At 37.7% G+C, this 23,248-nt stretch overlaps 1 protein-coding gene across 2 annotated transcripts in view; it reads left to right on the top strand.

Annotated features, from left to right (window-relative positions):
- Positions 1–23,248, top strand: part of LOC145998496 (prostatic acid phosphatase-like) — a 58,790-nt gene that overhangs the window by 26,810 nt on the left and 8,732 nt on the right. Inside the window, exons 4-6 of one of the 2 annotated variants that reach the window (XM_083134916.1) lie at positions 5,188–5,412; positions 7,084–7,263; positions 8,967–9,090. In XM_083134916.1, coding sequence (XP_082991042.1) covers positions 5,188–5,412; positions 7,084–7,263; positions 8,967–9,090 — 529 coding nt within the window. The remainder of the gene's footprint in view (positions 1–5,187; positions 5,413–7,083; positions 7,264–8,966; positions 9,091–23,248) is intronic. The other variant, XM_083134917.1, reaches the window with a different exon arrangement.

Raw genomic sequence — 23,248 nt, 5'->3', positions numbered from 1 at the left:
CAACTTAAGTTATGGTTTTAACATGGAAGTCAACAAATTTAGCAAATTTCGCACACATTACAATACAAAAAAATAATATCCATAGGAACCCATTGCCGTCCCATTATGAACTTTGCACACAGTCAATTGATGTCTAAAAAACATTTTTTTTTCAAAAAAATTAGAAATGGTGTTTTTGAGATTTTCAAAAAAACTTTTCTTTAGAGTTTCTTAAAAATTACAAAATTCAAATACCACAGTCATGTTGCATTTCATTAAAACTCATTAAAAGCAGAAGAGAATGACACTAATTTTAGCTCTCCTACATCAAATAGTTTTTGATCTACAGCTGTTTAAAGATTTCAAAATGTCATCAAATGTTGGGATTTTTGCTTTTTTGAAAGACAATAGATCAAAAACTAAGAGCTGAAAAAATCTGAAATTTTTCAGTTTTCGTCAACTTTATTGGTACTACCACTGCACCAAAAATTATCAATTTCTGAGGTGTCAAGGTTCAGACCTTGGTTGATTTGACATGGAATGACGCAACCTGTCTCCATTCATTTTCTGAAGCAAATAGGTAATAGCCATTAACAAGAATATTCTCTCCCAAATTTATTTTAAATTGTTCCTTGTTACTTGATTACTATACAAGTGAACATCCAGCATGCTTGTGTACTATGTGAAAGACAGATTACATTTAAGTGTCCTGTGAAAATTTCACCCTTTACATGTTGGGCTCTCAAATGTCAGCACATGTCAAATGTAAAAAAAAAAATAGATGTTTTAAAATATTGTTTAATAAATACAACAACTAAACAAAGCTCCTGAGGCATGTTGGTACTTGTCTATTCTTTACGCAAGGAGTTTTATACTGTTACATATTCATCAATTCTGTATTCCTTACTTCATAAAAATAAATTCACCACAGAATAATTACATGTATTATGTATCGTTTTAATGCCTACATTCTAGGTATATCCTAAATTTATAAATACTGGGGGTGAATTCGGAAAAGCATGTTTCATACTAGTGTTTGAAATTAGCAGTTACAATTCGTAAAATGTGGCTGAAATTTTCAGTTCAACACCTAACTCTATTAAATTGTCACTTTTGTGGAACACAAATTCTTATGCAACATGCTGAAATTTTGACAGTTTATCTTGGTAATTTTTGAATTTTTTAAGCATTATCTTGAACATAAAGTTTCACCTTGCATGGCACGTGGCAATGTAGAAGTGAAGCACTATATACAGTGTGTCCGAGAAGTCACTGTACCCCTACTTGCATGTATCCTGTTGCAACTGTTTTGAAAACTGGCCAGTATTCGGTTGTTTGGGAATGATTTCAGTTTCGTGGTTGGCATCCCTGCACTGAAGCTTACATGGAACACTCCCTCGAATGTGTATCAGTTGTTGCACCATAGCTGATATGAGTGGTTATGGTAGCAGTGCTGAGGAATGGCTAGTGATATGTGTGTGAGTGCACGAATGACAACGCACGGGGCAAACAATGTACAATAATGTAAAAGTTCTCAATTATGTTATAATGTAAATAAACAGATACATATGTTATAATAAATATATAATATATATACCGTATATACAGGGTGTTTCTAAAGGTCGTTTACAATGCTTGGGAGGTGATTCCTCACACGAAAACAAGCAAAAAGTCTAAGTTCCATTTTTACGACTGAGGCTTCGTTTCCGAGATAGGAGCCTCGCAAAAGGTGACAAAGTGAACGTCACACCTGACTGGGACGAATACTATAACAGATAGAGAGGCGGTTCCAAGGGAATCATAAAGGAATCGTATGTGCTCAGTCCGGAAGTCACTATGAAAAGTTCACTGCACGCATGCGCAATGGAGTCCTCAAAGGAATTGGGGATTTCCAGCAAGAACAATGCATGGAAAGTGTATGTAACGCATCAAGAAGGACCGTGACAATGAGAAATGCGTTAAAGGCAACACATCCCGACCTCAAACATCAAAACATGAGCACGGAACACATAATCCGAAAAGTTGAGCACGGTTGCATACCCCAGTTACACGCGAGGAATGAACGAATCGTGTCATGTGGCATACGAGAGACACATCACTCCACCAGGAGGAGGGAAAGAAAAACACAATATCAGATGATTGCGACAACGTGTATTTTTAAACGCGACAACTACGTAATATCCCCACACACACAACAAACAACAAATGCTACAATATCTTACGCACGGACAGTGCGTGTGACTGTACACCAACTGAAGATGTCACTTTCACCACACAAAGGGGGTGGGGAGAAATACCAAGAGTGTTCGCGCGCGATCACTGTGACGTAAAAGAGACCAGTTTTGGAAGCGCTGCGCAGGCAAGTCTGGCTCTCGTAGTCTACGTTTGACCTTCATGGCTGCTGTACCCGCGAGAGGAGCTCGAAAGGTTGGTTCTCTCCGGCAGTCGTCCCAATCGTGTTGCAGGTGCTGGGATATGATCAGCAGTTCGCTCTAGGTTGTCATACGCATTGAAGAGTACTAGTATGTTGTATTTAAAGAAGTTGACGTGGTGGAGTGGGCAAGTCAAGTATCGCAACAATTGGTCTTTGGTGTTCGTACGGTAATACGGCCAATTTTTGCAGTGTGCCAGTGTTAAACAAAAACGATACTTTGCAGTTCCAGCTCCCTATTACATAGATGGCTGCGTATACGACCCAGCAGTTAGCAGACGTGCATCTCATGTATGGGGAGGCACGTGCTAATAGCCGTGAGGGAAGTTGTCTTTATGGATAACGCTTTCCACATAAACGTTTACCGTTTCACGCCTTCTTTCAGGTAGTGGACAGTCGACTGCGTGAAACAGGGTCAGTCTTACCACCGCGGCAAGACGTTGGAAGACCCCGAAGTGTACGCACATATCAGTTTGCAGAAGATGTGTTAACAGCGGTCGCAGAACATCCTGGCACCAGTATGCGCGTGCTCGCTCGGGCACGAAACACGTGTCATGTGAATGTTTGGCGAGTGTTGTCAAAAGAAGGAATGCACCCTTTGAAACTGCAAAAAGTACAAGAACTGTTACCTCGTGACTTTCGACCTCGTATTGAGTTTTGCCAATGGTTGTTGAATCAGCTGGACACAAACCATCACTTCTGGGGAAAGGTATTGTGGGCAGATGAAGCCATTTTCACCAAGATGGATGTCTTCAATAGTAGAAACAGTCATGTCTGAGACTTTGACAACCCACATGCACTTTTTGTGGCCCATCACCTGCACAGGTTTTCAGTGAATGCGTGGTGCGGGATAGTACATGATCATTTAATTGGACCATACATTCTCCCTGTTCGCCTGATTGATCGCACGTAGCATGCATTTCTTAGTGAGGTTCTGCCTGAACTGTTGGAGACCGTACCTTTGGCACTGCGGCAAGAAATGTGGTACTAACACGATGGGACAACAGCTCATATCGATCGTAATGTACGACATTTCCTGCATGACGTGTTTCGTAATAGGTTCAATGGTAGGGATAAACCTATGCCTTGGCCACAGAGGTTGCCAGATCTCAACCCTCTCGATTTGTTCTTCTGGGGAGATATGAAAACCCTTGTATGCGACACACCTGTCACATCAGCTGAGGACCTCGTTGCTCGCATCAACGTCGCCGCCGCGACGGTAGCATATACACCTAGCTTGTTTGCTCGTACTCGACAATCCTTGATTCGTCGCTGTCATCTCTGCGTAGAAGTGAACGGCAGACATTTTGAAAACCGTCTGTGATTATCGTTCTCGGCAAATCCCAGTGAGAACACTCTTGGTTTTGCTCCCCACCCCCTTTGTATGTTGAAAGTGACATCTTCAGTTGGTGTACAGTGAAACGCACACGCAAGACATTGTAGCATTTGTTGTTTGTTGTGTGTGTGGGGGGGGGATTTACGCAGTTGTCGCGTGTAAAATTACACGTTGTCGCAATCATCTGATATTGTGTTTTTCTTTCCCTCCTCCTGGTGGAGTAATGTGTCTCTCGTATGTCACATGACATGATTCGTTCGTTCCTCGCGTGTAACTAGGGTATGCAACCGTGCTCAACTTTTCGGATTTTGTGTTCGGTGCTCATGTTTTGATGTTTGAGGTCGGGATGTGTTGTCTTGAACGCATTTCTCATTGTCACGGTCCTTCTTGCTGCGTTACATACCTTTTCCATGCATTGTAGTTGCTGGAAATCCCCAATTCCTTTGAGGACTCCATTGCGCATGCGTGCAGTGAACTTTTCATAGTGACTTCCGGACTGAGCACATACGATTCCTTTATGATTCCCTTGGAACCACCTCTCTATCTGTGATAGTATTCGTCCCAGTTAGGTGTGACGTTCACTTTGTCACCTTTTGCGAGGCTCCTATCTCGGAAACGAAGCCTCAGTCGTAAAAATGGAACTTAGACTTTTTGCTTGTTTTCGTGTGAGGAATCACCTCCCAAGCGTTGTAAACGACCTTTAGAAACACCCTGTATATATATCTAGGGGTAATATGTACTACGTAATGTAATCTAGAGGTACGGACACTTCTCAAACACTCTGTATATTTTTAAATAAGTACAAATTGAATGATCATATGTTGCTGTATAGATCGTATTGTTCTTTATTGCATTTGATTGTGCTTTGCTGAACATTAGATTTCCCTATGCTAAGCTATCCAGTTGGGGTGCTCTCATTTAAAAAAAAAGTCAATGGAAAATTTCAGGTCTGTGAGGGAGAATTTCAATAGCCAACTGAGCTCCTATAAAAACATCGTTTTAGGTAACCAAGGGACCAGATCAGACCAGATTTTATGTGTTCATGTGCAAGAGTAATTGCTGTCCAATGGACAGAGATTCCCTGAATCTTCAGCGTTTGGACCGTTAATGGTAGACTAAACAGAACTGATATGAGAAGTAAAAGGTAGCATTTGAGACAGATAGAAGGGAACAATACATTGTGTAATATTGAAAAGAGAAGAAGGATATTTTTTTCATTTATGTTCTTCTTATACACTAGGGTCTAGCATGTAACTTTTTGTTTTTGAATTTTGTTTCGGAAATCCATTTTTCAGCTTTGATGCCTCATTTTTAGAATTATATATCAAAAGGTGTATAATCATCAAAGTATCGCAAACCCTGTTTCATACCAAACTCTTAATACTCCTTAACCTAATACTAGTATTCCTGCATGAATGCTGACAAATACTTTATTTTACAGCGAGGCCGCCAACAAATGTACCAGTTAGGCATTTACTTCCGAGAGAGGTATACAAACTTCATAAGGGAGTATAATTCTGAAGAAGTGTTTGCCGTTAGCAGTGACACCAACCGAACAAAAGACAGTCTCAGATGCTGCTTGGCAGGATTCTTCCATAAACCTTTCAAAGATGGTCTCTGTATGACTGGCGACATCCTAACTGTCATTCCAGAGGATGTTGACTTTGTAATACTTTTACTCTTATTTTATTATTAAGGTGACAGGAAATGATTTTAAAATGTGTTTCTTAATAACTTTTTATTACTATTTACTCTTATCAACTTTATGTTAATTTAAGTTGGTAATTACAGAAGAAATAGATATTGAACAAATTCAACACAATGAAGTAAACAAAGGTGAAGTTCCCCTCTTCCGTAGATCTACAAAAGATGAATAGAGGTTTTAAACAAATACTACTGTGCAAAATTGCACATTTTCTCCTTCTTAGTTGTAGTTCAAAATTAGCGAGATCTGCCATGTTTCTACTGACAATTATTTGGAAAGATTTTGTTTCCTGAGTAAACTACTGCCAACTTCTGTTGTTTTTTATGAGTGGCAAGTTGTTGATTCACCAAGTAAAGTTCCTGACATCTTCAATTTTCCTCAAAGTAAGATATAAATATTCGGTTACTGAATATAGTGATATATGCTAGATATATGCACCCACTAAGGTGCGCTGCATAACCAAATGTTTATGCACACAGAAATGATGTGTACAGGAAATCACACTCTGGCACCCAAAATCCAATCACCCTTACAACAGAAAGCCAGAGTGCGGTACAACCTTCACCAAAGAGCCTTCACACACAGTTCCATGGAAGATGACACAATTATGACACCCATGTTGCAGAGGTGATCCAAACCAAGAACCAAAACCCGGACAGATCGCATTCCCATACTACCTCACAACATTTGCTAAAAATTGTCCAAGGCAGTGAAACATTTCAATATAAAAGTGGAACACAAACCAGCAATCAGACCAAACTTCAAGAGATATTACCTATCTGAACTCATATCACCTGCTGTAAACAAGACCAAGTGACAACGTCAGCTTGGCAGGACCATCCAAACAGGGCAAGGCAGAATAGGTGATGCTTGAGTGAGGTAAAGAAGAAAACCCCAAAATCTGACCCTCCACTGCATCTTAGCCCCACAGAACATACCATCTCTGCTAACACAGTGCTCCATGAAACAGAATCCTGCCTAAAGCACTTCACTTGGACATCAGACAAGCACATTCCATCTTGCACCCTGTACTTCAAAAGAAGTACAGCAAAAAGAAATACAGACTTGCTCTAAAACTCCCACAATGCACCAAGCACAACAAATGGTACAGTCCAGTGCTTCACATCCACAAGTGATACCAAATGGTACAAATCAGACCTTTAGCTAACCAAGTGCAAACAATGTAGTAGCATGATACTACCTCCATTCCAGATGCCATAACCTATATTTATATTCATGAAGGCAGTAGTCCTTAAACTTTAATTGAACAATGTCAATGAACAAGAACAATGTGGAAGCGCGCGCCCGCGCACACACACACACACACACACGCACGCACGCACACACACACAGAGAGAGAGAGAGAGAGAGAGAGAGAGAGAGAGAGATAGAGATTAGAGAGAGAGAGAGAGAGAGAGAGATAGAGATTAGAGAGAGAGAGAGAGAGAGAGAGATAGAGATTAGAGAGAGAGAGAGATAGAGTGAGTGAGTGAGTGTTGTTATAGTTTTCTTCATGAATGATGTTCATGTCATGTATTTGTACATTTTTAAAAAAATATTCTTTCATATATTTAGGATTTTGCATAACTAATTACATCTTAATGGTTCAGGTATGATGTACTTTGTTTCTAGTACCTTCTTCAAAACTGTGATGCACTGAGGAATGAGATTTATAAATTAATTAACACTAATGTGAAGGAGCTGATGGTGGACCACTCACATCTATTCCATGGAGTCAATCAATTTCTGGATGTCAATGTCACTGAGCATCCAGAGTATGTGTCCGTCATTTATGATGTCCTCAACATAATGGTTAGTGTCACTCACGATTTATCCAAATGTGTGTGGTTGGTACAGTGGGATCCATGAGTATTACCGTGCAAATTGTCCATCACCATGTTCGTGAACTTTATTTGACCCAATAAAAACTTCAAGAATTAAAAGAAAATTCAAATCAAGCTGTTGACAACTTCTGTACCAGCATACATAAAAATCTATTGCTTAAAATCACATAGGATGTAAAGGAAAAATTAATGAAAATAGTCATAGACAATTTGCACGGAAATACTCATGGATCCCACTGTACATGTGAAAGTATTTGCACTGATGAAAAATTCATAAGTTTCTGCCATTTTCAGACTCTGCATCAATTAACCCTTTAAATATTGTCCAAAAAGAATATTTATGATAAAATTATGACAAAATCTGTTGCTGATCATACCCAACCCCAATTACTAGCACTTTACAACTACATTCTGTAAAACTTTCAATGAAATGCATAAACAGGTTGGAAAGTATTAAAGTTGACATTAAATATCAATGTTCCTAAAGGTTTCTTTGAATTTCATTTTCGTTTCATAGTGCCACTTTTGGCTAATTGCAACAATGAGGACGAGTTTTGATTTGATTAAATTGATGAAGGGGTCTTCACGAAGAACAACCTTGCCCAGGCTGGGATTGGAACCCGGGACCCCTAGTGTTATAGAGCACTGTGCTAACCCCCTAAAGGTTTGGATAACAAATGTTGTATATTACGAAATAATACACTAAATCCTATTTGGCAACAAAACACATTTACCAGCTCATACATTCGGTAGTGCCTGTTTTGAAGTAAAAACCATCAAATGCCATAAGTTTATGCCATATTTTCAATATACATAATGGATTTTAATCTTTGTAAAAAGCAAAAATATAAGCACTCAAAGTTAAAATGTGATTTCTCTCTTACAAAAAATTGCCACAATATTGATAAGTAATTTGATCATGATATATGATATAATACTAATTTTTTAACATGAGTGAGTGCATGGTTATGTGGATGCAAGATATCAATAAGCAGAAAACTTTCAAGAGATAAACAATTTTAATTGTGAGTTAATATTACCATAAATCTCTTTTAAGCTCTGCATAACCACAATGACCACAGTGTAGCCTTCATCTTTGACCACCACCAGCCAGGCTGTTTTCGAAATTTCCTCTCCTTTTAAAGAAAAAAAACTGATATGATATTCCAAATTCTGAAAAATTGCATCTGCTTAAAATTCCTTCTAGAGCATTCATGTGAATTTTCGTGTGAATTGTTTTCAGTTATCTAGATATCTGTGATGAAGAATAGGTTTATGTAGCCACAAAACTATTGCAAATATCTAGACAACAGCGAAAGCAAACCACATGGACACTAGTAACACTAGTAGAAGGAATTCTAAACAGATATATTTTCAAAATTGGAAATAGTATAGAAGGGAGAGGATTTCTTGAAAATGGCTGGTGTTGACCAAAGATCCAGGTGAACTGTAATTATTATGCAGAGCTTCTTAAGAGATTTATATATGCTACTTAAGCAATCCATACATTGATTGTGCATGATGAATGATCATCATCATATTTTCATATAAGGTGTTCCAAAATTTGTAATGTAGACACATTGATCATTTACAAAAAATGCTTGACAACTTTTGCTCACAACTAATTTAATTTGAAAGTGTCCTACCACAATTAATTACTACTATTTTCAGACTGTGCGCAACTTTAGTGTGCCAAATTGGACGAAAATCTTCTTCCCAGAACCACTAACAAGTTTGATAATCAGTATGTATGCTCAATGTGAAACCAGCCAAGAAGTGAAATCCCTATCAGGTGGTAAGTAGATTAGTGATTTCAAAGAACGACAGAACAAGAGACCATGGCATTGCTCGACTCTACAGAGTAACTCAAGTCTCACGTTTTTCATATATTGGGTTGGTCCATAAGTTCTGGCGTTTTTTTAAGTGAACATTTTGCATGAAAAATAAAATGTGTTGACAATGCGTTTTATGTTATTCGATAGAGAATTATGTGCTCTACAAAATAGTGCATTTAGTTTTTTTATGCTGATATACTTTTTGTTCTTTTCAGGTCATTAAAATGGGAGTGTCAAGTCGACAAAAAAGAGCATTTTTGACACCTTCTGCTTTTTGCGTTTAATCGAGGTGCCAAAGCCACAGAAGCTGCTCGAGAGATTTGTGAAGTGTATGGCAAAGAAGCGATGATTCGGTAGAGGAATCGTTGCTTGTGTCCATGAGTTGACCGATGACGGGCAAGCAAACTGGCGGAGATTGTGGCTCGTTGATTTTTGTTGTTGTCGTTCAAAGCATGCGGAACCCATGCACCCAACTTTTGAACCTTTCCCATCGAGTGAAGGTGTACTGTGGGAGCATTCCATTATCTCTGCCAATTCCCTCGTCGTTTGACATGGATCTTCGTGAATAAGCTGATTCACTCGCTCCTCATCGAACTGAACGGAGCGTCCGGTGCGATGCATGTCTTTGAGGTCGAAATTGCCAGCTTTGAATCGCTTAAACAAATTTTGAGCCATCCTAAGAGGCATCGCTTCTTCGCCATACACTTCACAAATCTCTCGAGCAGCTTCTGTGGCTTTGGCACCTCGATTAAACGCAAAAAGAAGGATGTGTCGAAATGCTCTTTTTTGTCGACTTGACACTCCATTTTAATGACCTGAAAAGAACAAAAAGTATATCAGCATAAAAAAAACTAAACACACTATTTTGTAGAGCACATAATTCTCTATCGAATATCATAAAACGCATTGCCAACACATTTTATTTTTCACTCAAAATATTCACTTAAAAAAAACGCCAGGACTTATGGGCCAACCCAATAGTTACCAGAAGCGTCGCCACTGGGTGGGCAAGGGTGGGTTCTAGCCCACCCTAAAATAGTCTCAGCCCACCCAAATAAAATAAATACATGATATATTTTTTTAGATAAAGTAACAAGCTGGTAAAGAATTATAGTATAAAGCACACATAGCACCTCAACAATTAACTCAGTTTCACGTGAAAAATGAAGAACGTTTTTAGTCCAGGCAATTTACACTTTGACCTGGGCAAAATTGCTTCAGAAGGTTTTTAAACAGTTTCTAGCTCAGAAATCATTGCTGAATAACATCCAAAATCAGACAAAATCGGACCACAGGAAACCCCCAAAAACGAATTTCAAAATGGCGAACTGGCTGTTTTCTACTAAAGGCAAAAAAAAAAGTAATTTTATGCATTTTAGAGAGAGGCAATGCTTTTATTTACATTTGATAATACTTAAACTAAAACTATCTTTCAACAATATGCCATTTTTTATGCAATTTTGATATTAAAAGTTATTTATAGAAGTTAGGAACTGAGAAAATAAAAATTTTCAAATAAAATCCTTTTAATTTATCTTCATTATATAGTCACTTCTAAGGAGGGACAAAGTTTAATTAATTGTCTTCATCACCGTAAACACTGGCTTACAAATGGGGGGGTTTACAGTCCCTCCCGAAATTTTGAGAAAAATCAAAATTTTAAAATAGAAGCAGCTAAGAACTTGGGAATACCAAAAGTGCTAAATGCAAATTCCTCTTTAATTAATCCTTAGATTTCAATGTTGAGTGAAAGTTCCAAATATAAGCAATCAGTAGAACGTAGGTAATGCCCATTTTTATTACAATTCGAGCCTCCCCCTCCCCTCCTCCAAAAAAAATGAATCCTGCATATGCTAGTAACTGTCATCATATTATTATTGCAACCATTCGCCATGAACTGTTAAGAGGACAATCGATTATGCTTGTATCCACATCAAGTATCATAAAGGTTCGACATGCAGGAACAGCAAACCATCTTAAGGAGGAAATCTAGATTTAGTGGGTGTACAGCATAGCAGGAATTATTCTTTACATACCAACCCCTCCCTTCTATCTCGATCGTCTCTTCTATATACTTCCAGATTCTTATTTGAAATTTAAGGTACTTTGTGGACAAATCGGTAGGTGACAAACACTCAGGTGTAACAAACGATATACCTACAGCTAATGTTTTCAATTAACATTCGACAACATAGTTCGGTTTGTGGATTCCGACGACTCGCAGTTATACAACAGAAGCATTGCTTTTCTTCCAACGGCATCAATATCTGAATGTTGGCAGGAATGGAAACAAAATGAATTTGCAGCTGATCGGAGTTCAGTTACGTTTTTCAGTTTGTCTAATGCTGAGGACTTCCTAATTGAGCACATTGTGGATGTGGTTTCGGATTTTTGTTTCAGGTCCGCTTTATTCACACATACGCTAATCAGTACTGGACATGCAATTTAAGGTGGGATCCTAATCACTACATGCCTCCACCAGGCATCGAACCCTGAGCCCACTAAATACAAGGCGATGGACGATGTCACTACGCCATCAGGGAGGCCAGATAAATTCTAGGTGTGTTATTAGAGCCAGTGAATACATATGGAAGAGGAGCAGCTTGCGGATGTCAACCCAACAATGATTGAATTTCAAGGATATTGAACACAGTATTGGGAGATTGTCCCTGTCTTATGTCACTGCGATAGTATGACTTGAAACCGTTGTCCTTTGCATGGTACAGAAGCAATTCGACCTTTTCCCTCTATTACTGTTGTACAAATACTTGCATTTTGTAATTAGACTGCAGCACGAACGATGTCCACACGAGCATCTTCATCTGCGTTACAACAGACCAGTGTTTCTACATCATCTCACCTGTAAGGGAAATAATTGCTTGGTTGTTTTCTTCATTAGCTAGGGAGTGTTCTTTCTTGTCGGCGCTAAAATTATCATTCTTACTAGTCTTCATGCAGAATCTCCTGAGAATTAAGCCCTTGTTCGTAGGAAAGCATCTGTAGCCATCATCAAAAACGACAGCCCTTCCATCTGTTTTCAGAGTGAAATCTACACAAGGGATTGCAATGTTCTTGTGTGTTTCATTTCTATGCCATGGAACGGAATGTTGGAGAGATCCATCATCCAAAACGCACTGACTTCTGCACTAGATTTCCATTCGAAAGTTGTTGGTGTATTTGATTATTGCATGACCTAATTGAGAATTTTGGGCTGCTCTCAACATACTTTTTATCATTCGAATAATGCACGAGGATATGCACAAAGCTCGAAACTCTCTGAAAGAGTGCTGCATCTACGTGTATATCATATCTGTCAGGGCCCACAATGCAGCAGCAGCAAAAAATCCTATGATTTTCACTTTATCAATCTTTCGGCAGAATATTTGAGACCAACCTTTCTCAATTATTTTGGAGATGATATCCGTAACAATGTAATGCAATTCATCAAAATTAACTGCTGTACTAGTGTTGCAGAAACTTGAGTCAAAATGGAATGGGGGTATGGATTCCAGTCGTTCAATTCCTTTTTTAATAACATTACAGTCTTCCGTTTCTCTACTTTCTCGCATTTCATTGTGTTGCTCACTACCCTTCATCAAAACTCTGGTATATTCTTGCATTACTAAGTTGTAAATGGAACACAAGTGTATGGAAAACAGCCATGTTGCCTTCTGGATTTCTATAATTCCGTTTCCTTCTGTCAGGTCTGATTCGAGTCGCACACAAGGTCCCGGATTCGATACCCGGTGGAGGCACATAGTGGTTCCAACCCCACTTAAAACTTTAGGTCCAGCCCCAATTAGCCTTTCTGTGCATAAAGTGGACTTCAAACCAAAATTCAATCCGTCCATAATCTGCTGGTCATTTGTGGTGATCATATTTTAACTACATCTTGTTCATTGTCCACTTTTCTCTCACAAATCGTGCACAATTCAGATATTATCATTCTCAAAAAGCAAAATATAATATGACACAACAAGAAAACACAAATTTAAGTAATAATACACAAAATATTAAAAATAATTCACAAATTAACATACAACGTAAGGAAATTCACAATAGCCAGTCCGCCATTTTGAAATCCGTTTTTGGGGGTTTTCCCGTGGTCTGATTTTGTCTGATTTTGGATATATTTTTCAACAATGATTTCTGAGCTAGAAACTGTTAAAAAAACCTTCTGAAACAATTTTGCCCAGGTTTGATGGAAAATTGCTTTAGACTGCCTGGACTAGTTGGTTTCCTTTCATTAATGTGTGACATGTAAACAAAACATCATTGTTCCATGGTTAGTAGATGCCGCAATGCTTTTCATCTATCAGTTTCCATTGTTGATGGTTGTTGTTTTGTTCTCTTGTGTTTCTTGGAGCATCGGCATGTTTGATAATGTGTTTTCCTTTGCTGGATTTCAATAGAACCGAACAAATCAATTTTAACAGCCATGGTTGATCCGCAATGCTTCATTCTTAGTGTGCGCGAGCAGTTGGCGAAGTTTGTGGTATGCGTTTAAAAAAAAAGGTAAAAGGTAAAGTGCTCCCCTGTGCTTAGCACCATGCCATGAAGGTGTATGGGGATGTGGGGGTAACGCCCCACACTTTCTTGATCCGGTCATGAATGGGGGTGATGTGATCAGCATCATGCCCCTGACTGCCTTTACCCCCCCAGGGTTTCCCCCAGGTACCCATGTCATTTGACGCTGGGTGGGCGCCGGGGCCGCTTCCAATGTTAGAAAAGTTCCCGGATTTGAACCGGCCGGGGATCGAACCCGGGACCTTGAGCATTGTAGTCAGTTGCGTTACCGACTGAGTTACTGCGGTATGCATTTAAGTGTATATAATTTTGCTGTTGTGAGTTGGAAATGATTTTTCTCATCATTGGGTTGCTTGTTTACAAACTTTGTCTTGTAAATAGGGTTACCAGACGTCCTCTTTTACCCGGACATAGCATTTTCGGGTCCTAAAAATGGTAAATGGTGTTTTTTTAGGAAAATGTGGAAATGTCCTCTATTTGGGGTTTAGACAACTGCTTCATATTCAATATTCGTAACAAAATTTCATAGTTGTAAATAACTGTTAATATAGTTTCTGTGTTCAATTTCAAAGTAAGGACATGCAACTCTCTCAGTTGAAAGCGTAGACAAGAAATTTTCTTCCAGCAAAGAATGAATGTAGTTTATGCAGTTGTTCAATATTATGTAATATTTTCCATTCTCGTGTTTCGTCATCTCTTTTACATTCAAATATTCTCTGGAGTTCTTTATTTTCAAAAACTCTCAATTTCTGTTCTTCTAAAGTTAGAGATCAAGTTTCACAACCGTATAATACAACCAGCATTAGAATATTAAGACATTTACCTGTAATGAGGCATATTATTAGTTATACTGAAATGGTGTAAAATTATTTTACACGGGTGTGTGATCTCCAAGTTCACCAAAACACTAGTAAACACAAAACTTGTGTTCAAAGTGCTTCATCTAAGAAGTCTCCTTTTTTAGATTATGAAATCCAAAAATGTCCAACTTTTTTAAAGTTTGTCATCTGGTAACCCTACTTGTAAAAGCATAGAGAAGATTTTATCTAATACAAAATACAGGAAAGTTAAATGCTGAGTTTCTAACACTAATAAAAATTTCTCGCAAAATATTTGTAATAATTGTATTATAGCTATTAATTTAAGCTATGAACAAGAATGTTCCAGTTCCAGTACAGCATAACGTTTATTGGATGTGAAGGGGGGGGAGGCAATCGAATGAAACGTCACTCCACCTTGAAAAATTCCTAAAGCCCATCCTAGCCATGATCACCGAACCAGAGCCCACCTAAAATATTTCATTCACCCTTGAGCCCATCCTAAGAAAAATTTCTGGCGATGCCACTGATAGTTACAAGAGTAGATTAAGGGGAAGCAGTAGTGTTCACCATGATGTCTAGTAGTACATCTTCAATTAACATAATAGTAAATGGCAATCAACTCTAACCCCAGCCCAAAAGAAACAAACTATAGTTTTCCCTGGAATGTCTAAAACTAACAATATAGTATCTTTCATAGGCTTTTGTAGTGAGAAGTTGCTGACGAGATGAATAAACTCAAACCGTCAATCTGCCACTGTATGCAAAGGCATGAAATACTGTATGTACCTTTTTACTGCTATTGTACAATCAACAGCAAATGAATTAGGAGAAAAAAGATTTTCTCGACGAAAAATGAGTTGGCAATGCTGCGAACACCGAGACATTTGTGATAAGATGCTTGAGGAGCCTCAAGCAAAGTTTTCTCAACGCACAACTTCAGTACCGAAGGTCATGTCGATTGGCAACTTTCGGGAGCATGTTGTCTGTCTACCTCTACACAGTTCTCCCCAAATGCCTGTTTGAAAATGATCACTTTTTTTTGCCAACGTAGTTCTGGCATTGCAGTAATGTTACAATATTTGTTTTTCTTATTTTGCTTTGTTTTTACCATGACACATTTATAATTTGTCGCAACTATGAGGATGGATTATAATTACATTAAATTGATAAGGAAACACTATCTCCCGGCTGCCAGTCTCCCTCCCACAATGAAAGAAGTAAATAGATGAATAAATAGTTCAAAATTGAAATTATATACACAAGTATTGCTTTCAGTTATCTTCACATGCTCTAGAGCAAATTATGGATCTGCATTACAGGGAAGATTCACGAAGACCCACACTCATTTGATATGCAATGATCAAGATGGAAATTTCTGTGAGGTGGATGCTGGATCGATCCTTGAAAACAGGTTGGGGGAGGGGATGTTTAGTGTATTGTTTCGCATAATTTGTAGGTAATTACAAAAGATATCTGAGATACAAAAGTAAGTAAGTATTCTCCATAGGTATAAAATACAAATCTATCATATTCAAATTTTACGATATCACGTGTATCATCAGAAAACCAAACATACCAAATTTTGGAAAGTAGGAGCTAGTAAGTGAAATATATTTCAAGTTGATGATTTATATTTGATAGAAATTCTATTAAGATGTCAAACCTGAAGCCCATAGTCAAGTTGTATGATGAAAGGATAGAGGATAAGCTTCAATCAAACTTAGTATATGCTCACAAACAAAAATGGCGACTGAGTGACCTGGAGCAACGCAAAGCAAAGAAAGCACTCGATAATTGGAAGAAACAATGAGTTACAAGGGTGAAAAAAATGTATTTGCTTTTACAAACTCGACTTTAGTTTGCCTGTTCCAAACTGAAATGCCATATTTTGAGACCATTGTGTTACATGCTAAATTAATGCAGCCTTGTAAAAATCAGAGTTCAAAATGTTTCAAAGAAAATAAATATATTGTCTCTAGGGAAAACAGAAAGAAAGAAAGGACACACTCATTCATACAAACAAAAAATAAACTTGATTTTCAATGTTTCAAATAATGTTGACGTGTGTTCAGTAATGAGTCCACCAGCCATTGTTGTCGATTACCTTACGTAATCTTCTGGGCATAGATTCAACAAGTCTGTGACAAATACGTGGCCTGTTCTGTATAGTTCTCCATACGTCATACACATGGCCACGAAATTGTTCTCTTGTTCTTTCATAGCCAGGTTCCCATTCTCTCACCATAATGGACCATACGTTTTCAATTGGATTGAGGTCTGGTGATTTTGCTGGCCATTCGAATGGCTGAATGTCAGGGTGATGTGCAAGCCATTGCTTCGTTCTTTTGGACATATGGCAGATGTGGCTCGTGCATTACTTTCCTGGGGGTTCACCGAAGTCATGTGACACATATTCAGTTTCCGCAAAAAAAAATGTGGCATTCTTTTACTTTCATATATCCGAAGTGTTTCCATCTTTAAGGAAAAAGTCTGAATACATGCTCGAATGTCTATTTCCAGCTTTCATTCACTTCTCCTCATCCTTCTCTGCCCAATTTTGCATTTATGCCAAGAAGTTCGGCACAAAAATTATTCAACAGAGAAGATTGAATATGTAACGAACGGGCTTCAAACTTGAACCTCACAGGGCAGCACTGGAAGTAAGGAACCAGCTGGGCCTCACTCGCAGCGTGCAGTGAGGACGGTGTCTTCTGGCTTCTGCTGCAGCTTCTGAGAGAGCACGAACTGCGCATGACCATTGGTTGGAGATCGAGGTTCCTCAGTATCCTCTGCCACGTATTTTGTCCATATAGCTACCCCGAGCTTCTGCCCTGCTGCCCGAACCTTCACTATGGCAGGAGCTGTCCTGTGGGGGTTCAGATGTGGGTCTGCACGAGGGCGGCCGACTCGCGGTTTCTCTTTCTCAGCAAAAGAATTTTCCGTGGTACGGACACAAATACATGACTTCTTGTGCAAAAAAATGTTATCGAAGAATTGTCAAAAGGTAAAGACATTGTTTATTTTCCATTCTCGAGGTAAATTACATATATTACTAGGGGTTCACTGATCCTGTGCGCTATAGGGCCAACCGCACCTGACATATGGATACTGCAATTATCATGAACGAAGTTGATGATGGGCATTTCCTTCCCAGGATAAATAACGCGAACTGTCGGTAGCATATGTTCTTCAAGCACTTTAATATATTCTTCGGAATCCATCCTCGAGGATATTTCTACGATATCTACTGCACCAGCTGCACTGATCCATGCCCAAAATGCCACTGAAATTCTTCCACTTCATCGATTGATACGAACATATCTTGGATCTTAACGAGTTCTGTCTGGTCGCCACAAAATAATTTGGCCATCTTCATCCGAACAAAACACTTTCTCTTCAGTCCAAATTACTGTTTTCCAAAAGTCATTTGTCATGGGTAGATATTGTAAAGTGAACCCAAGACGAGCATTTACGTGTTGCGCTGTGAGTTGCACTTTCTTCGCTGGTGTTCTGTGCCGTATCCTCGCAGCTTGTAGATGCCTTCGTATTGTATTCACTTGAACACTGCAGTTGTAAATGTCTGGCAACAATACTGGCTGGAGAAAATGGATGATTTGCAATGTGTTCCACAATAGCAGCATCTTGCTCTCCCGATGTCACTCTGCGGTGCCCTGTTTTCCTTCTTGTTTTCAGGCCCTCTTCTCCTTCATGTTGAAAACGCTCTATCCAATGACGAACAACATTTTCATGCCTTCCAATGGCTATTGCGATATCGGAAATTGTGTGGCTACATTCGAACATGAAAATTATACGGCCACGAGTAGCTTCAGACGTGTATGGCATCTTGACTCCGTAGCTCCAATGAACGATTGCTCGTCCTGGCCAGGTTTCCGACTACCACATCGCAAGTCATTCACTTGGTCTTCAAATAATGGTTGCTAACCCTATTTTCAAAAAAATATCGTTGATATGCAAGGAAAATATCAGGGATGGTCACGACATTACGATCCAACAATTCAAAAACGGAATTTTTCATATCTTGTGAAAGTTAAGGTAAACAAATGCTACTGAATTTCTACTTACGAAATTTCATCGCCGATTCTTGTCATACGAAGTGAAATGTGTATTTGTTTCGGAAAACTTACAGGTGTAAATTATCTTCCCAGTAGAGTAATCAGAGTGCTAGGCACGATAATTGTCATTATTATTGTTTATACTGTATAACCAATAGCATAGTTACCTAAGTTTCAATGAATGATGTAACCCCTTATCACCTTACCAATAATCATAACCAATATTAACACTCGAATCTAAGTCAATCGAATATACAGCTTGGCGAGGGGGTGGAAATGACAATTTTTCCATCCCATGAATAAGCTACAGCATCCCTGGGCTAGTGTGCTGCATAATTTCTACATTCAATTTGCGAAATCATTTTAAAAGATCTATATTTTTGTTTCTCAGGTCCCAGGAACTTAACAAAAATATCCTTAACTAGTAAATGTTAACAAACCTGAAACTTTTGGGGCCAAGTGTCCCTCTTTCAGATGCCAGAATTTGAACCCTAAAATAATAATTCTGAATTTATGAATAGTAGTGTGTTTAATGGCAGTAGGTAATTAGAGGTGCTGTGCATATTATTTCTTTAAGAATTCATTTTCGTTCTGAAGAAAGTTGCCATTCCGATACAAACATAATATTTCGAAAAGTCCTTAATCATTCTGAGTCTAAGTTTTATGCACAAATAGGCAAACCGGGACGAGATCTACAGTATAAACTAGAATCCGAATCACTATGTGCCTCCACCGGGCATCAAACCGAGAATTCCTTGATTACAATGCGGCGACGATTTCCTTGCCCCATCGTGGAGGCTCTCTTAATCAGTTGCATATGCATAAATTAGTATAAATTAATTTAAAGTATATTTCTCATACTACATAGAATTCATTATCACCACAGTCGGGGAAAATAGTTTTAGAGAAAATTGAAAATAGAGGAATATCTATCGCTCTTCTCGTTTTACTATTTCTTATAAAGTCAGAAGCATTTCACATCGCTGTCACAATCTAGAGCCACTATCGAATGCAGAAACAGCAATACTTCAAACTTTGAAATCGACACCGAGGGTGATATTTTTGTTATTTCACGTCACTGTTCTACCAGTCTCGGATAATCGCATTGATGAAGGTTGAAGATGTGATAGATGGAAGTGAGATGCAGACAATGACACATCCTCACCTTACTTCGAAGCACGTGCGCTAACCAATTAGCCACGGGGTTGGCTTTTTTGTGTTTATCAGTTCACCAAATTAATTTATTCGTCATTCAAGATCCAGAGGTAGAAAAGCAATGTAAAATAACAAAAACAGAAAAAATGCCATTCACTTATCATCACCCAACAATTTCATGCTCACCAAATCCACACACGAACCTCTTTCAGCATTCGTTTTGCAGAATGGCCTTGGGTATTAAACATCGCCCATTTACTGGTTCAGGTCGAGACAATCCAGGTGATTATGTTATTGAAGCTTATCTTCAATCCTTCACACAACTTTGCTATTTGCTTCTTACAGGTTTGAATCTTAACAGAACTTCTATCGAACATCGCTCATAGAGTATATTTTACCTATCAGCTCTAAACTTTCTAATTTTCACATATATTTTTTATTTTTATTTAGCGTCGCTTTTCTTCCACTTTTGGGCAATTGCGAAGACGAAGATGAGTGAAGATAAAATAAATAGAACATTCAGAAACAACACCAATGCCCAGACCAGTATTCGAACCTAGGATCTCTGACGTAAAATCGTCTAGTGTTACCACTCAGTCAAGTTTCACATAGAAACTTACACTTACACACCTCTTCCTTATATATGTGTTTTGTTTTACCTGCTGCACTTCTCTTATGGTGAATTCTAACCCCTCATTTCAGATTTATCTCATGTTTATAGCTATTGCTTTGTAGTGAATGATAATCCTATTATGCCCTGTGAATCTTACTCCAACGAAAACCCTGTTAGAGAATGGAAATGTTACGTGGGTAGTGTTATTAAAAGTCTGCTTTGGTTAGCTTTTTTAGTGTATTGTATGAATATTGCATTTTCATTTCGTGTTGAGGCATATTTTCGTCACCTAGATTTTGCATTTAAAATATGTAGGTCCAGTATATATTAGTCATTGTGAATTCGAGTCAATTAAAACATTTTGCATTGTTGCGAGATTATCTATGAGGCATAATGAATAAGTAGAGAAAATGCAACTTGTATATCAAAATTGCTATGTCTAACTGATCTCCGAAAGTATTGTTTAGCACGTCACATTTCAAGTATAGTTCATGATTGTATCTAGTATATGAACGAGATGTGACCCTCCTCTCAAACAATACGTGGCTTGTCCCCACGGAACGAAGTGTGTCACTTATAAATTAATTGTCCGAAAGTAGGTATTAGTCATGAACAGAACAAAATATTCTCCTGAGCAATTACAAATTTTATACTCCAGTTCATGGCCGGGAGTTATTGACGGTCTCCCCACCTTATCCGCTTTAGGTTCAGGGTTCGAGTCCTGGTCTGGCAATCCCTTTTTTAAGTGTCTCTTCATCAATTTAATCTCATTATCATCCATCTTCATAGTTTCGATTAATTGTAAATGTGACATAAAAGCAAAGCACAATAAGAACAAATACAAATAATTGTAAAATGACTACAACGTCAGTACTACATTCGAAAAATAAAATGCGAGCCGAAGGTTCATCTTCAAACAGGCATTTGGGGAGAATTGTGTAGACAGACAGCATGCTCCCGAAAGTTGAAAATCCACGTGTAGCATGACCTTCGATTCTGGAGTTGAGTTGTGCTTTTCAGGAAAGTTAGCTCGATGCTCCTCAAGCATCTTATCAAGATTGCCTCGGTGTTCGCAGCATTGCCAACTCATTTTTCGTCGAGAAAATCTTATTTCTCCTACTTCATTTGCTGTTGATTGTACAGTTAGTTTCCCCATAACCATGTAACTAGAATGCAGATTACCACAGCAATATAAACACAATATAATTGTTGTCAGGTCATTATATAACTTCATCAATATCACAATTCTCATTTGCACAAAAGAAATGGAGGAATCTGTATTTGTTTTACAAAACCTTCATGAAATATAGAGGCAAACAACTTATCACATTCATGATAAACTGCATCTTTTGTTCTCACTGTTAAATGCAGCACTGTTGCCAATAAACATACCTAATAGACAAACATAGACTATCTCAAATTTGTTAAAGCAACCTAAAGACATTATTTGTCCCATATAATTATGAATTTTAGAAGGAATACATTACAGTACATTTGTAGCTTCTTTTCACAATATTTAAACTGTATCAAATTATCATCATCAGTGATAAGTTGAAATGGTGCAAAAGAACAACAAATGTACCATAAATGCACTACTTGTAATAAGTGTATGCAATTTAGACATTATTAACTGTAAAAGTATCATGAATTAAGTAATGATAATGTATAAGATTGATTACTTTTGCAATCTCAAAGAATTTAATTGTGAAAAGTACCACTTTTAAACATAAAGATATCCATAAATATACCTGGTCTTCTCCAGATGGTAAAACTCATAATCAGATAGATCATATTCTCATTGATAAGAGAAGGCACACTAGTATAATTGACGTTCGTACACATAGAGGTGCTGACTGTGCCAGTGACCATTATTTAGTAATTGCTAAATTAAGAGAAAGACTCTCAGTGATAAATCATAAGCAACAAAATCTAAAAGTTATAAAATTTGATACAGGAAAGTTTACTGATGAAAGAATTAAGAAAGATTACCAAATTAAACTGTCAAATAGATTTGATGTTTTGCAGGATTTAAATAATGATGAAAATATACATGAAACAGACGTAAATAAGAATTGGGAGCACATACGTAATGCAATAGAATCAGCAGCTAAAGAAAGTATAGGATACCATAAACCGAGAAAAAGTAAGCCATGGTTTGATAATGAATGTCATAATCTAATAGAAATAAGAAATCAGACTAGACTTAGGTGGTTAAATAACTCTGATGATACAAATCTAAACAATTATAATAGAATAAAGCGAGAAGTTAACTGCATGTTTAGAAGTAAAAAAAAGAGATTACTTGAATAGCAAAATTAACGAAATTGAAACAAACAGCAAAAATAAGAATATCAGAGATTTATATAAAGGTGTAAATGAGTTTAGAAAGGAGTGGCAACCTAAAGTAAACTTGATAAAAGATAAAGACGGTGATTTTCTAGCTGACCCAAGTGATATTCTAAATAGATGGAAGAACTAATTTAATGACCTTTTAAATGTCCATGTAGGAGATAAATCAGATGTAAATGAAGTCCACACAGCAGAACCTTTAGTTCCATAACCTAACTTGACTGAACTTAAGGATGCTATTAAAAGGCTAAAGAATAACAAAGCACCTGGCATTGATTTAATACCAGCTGAGTTAATTAAATATGGTGGAAAATCATTAATATGTCAAATTCATCAATTAATTTGTTTAATATGGAATAAAGAAGAAATCCCTCAACAGTGGAAAGAATCCATAATTGTACCTGTGTTTAAAAAAGGTGATAAAATGAACTGCAATAATTACCGTGGGATTTCTCTACTCTCAACAACATACAAAATATTGTCTAACATTCTTTTAACAAGACTAACACCATATGCTAATGAAATTATAGGTGATTATCAATGTGGATTTAAAAGTAACAGATCAACTACAGATCAAATT

The sequence above is a fragment of the Lepisma saccharinum genome, chromosome 14, assembly GCF_977018435.1.
Source record: "Lepisma saccharinum chromosome 14, izLepSacc3.1, whole genome shotgun sequence".
Lineage (NCBI taxonomy): Eukaryota > Metazoa > Arthropoda > Insecta > Zygentoma > Lepismatidae > Lepisma > Lepisma saccharinum.
Note: the sequence above shows the minus strand (reverse complement) of the source record. Positions and strands in the feature narration are given on the sequence as shown.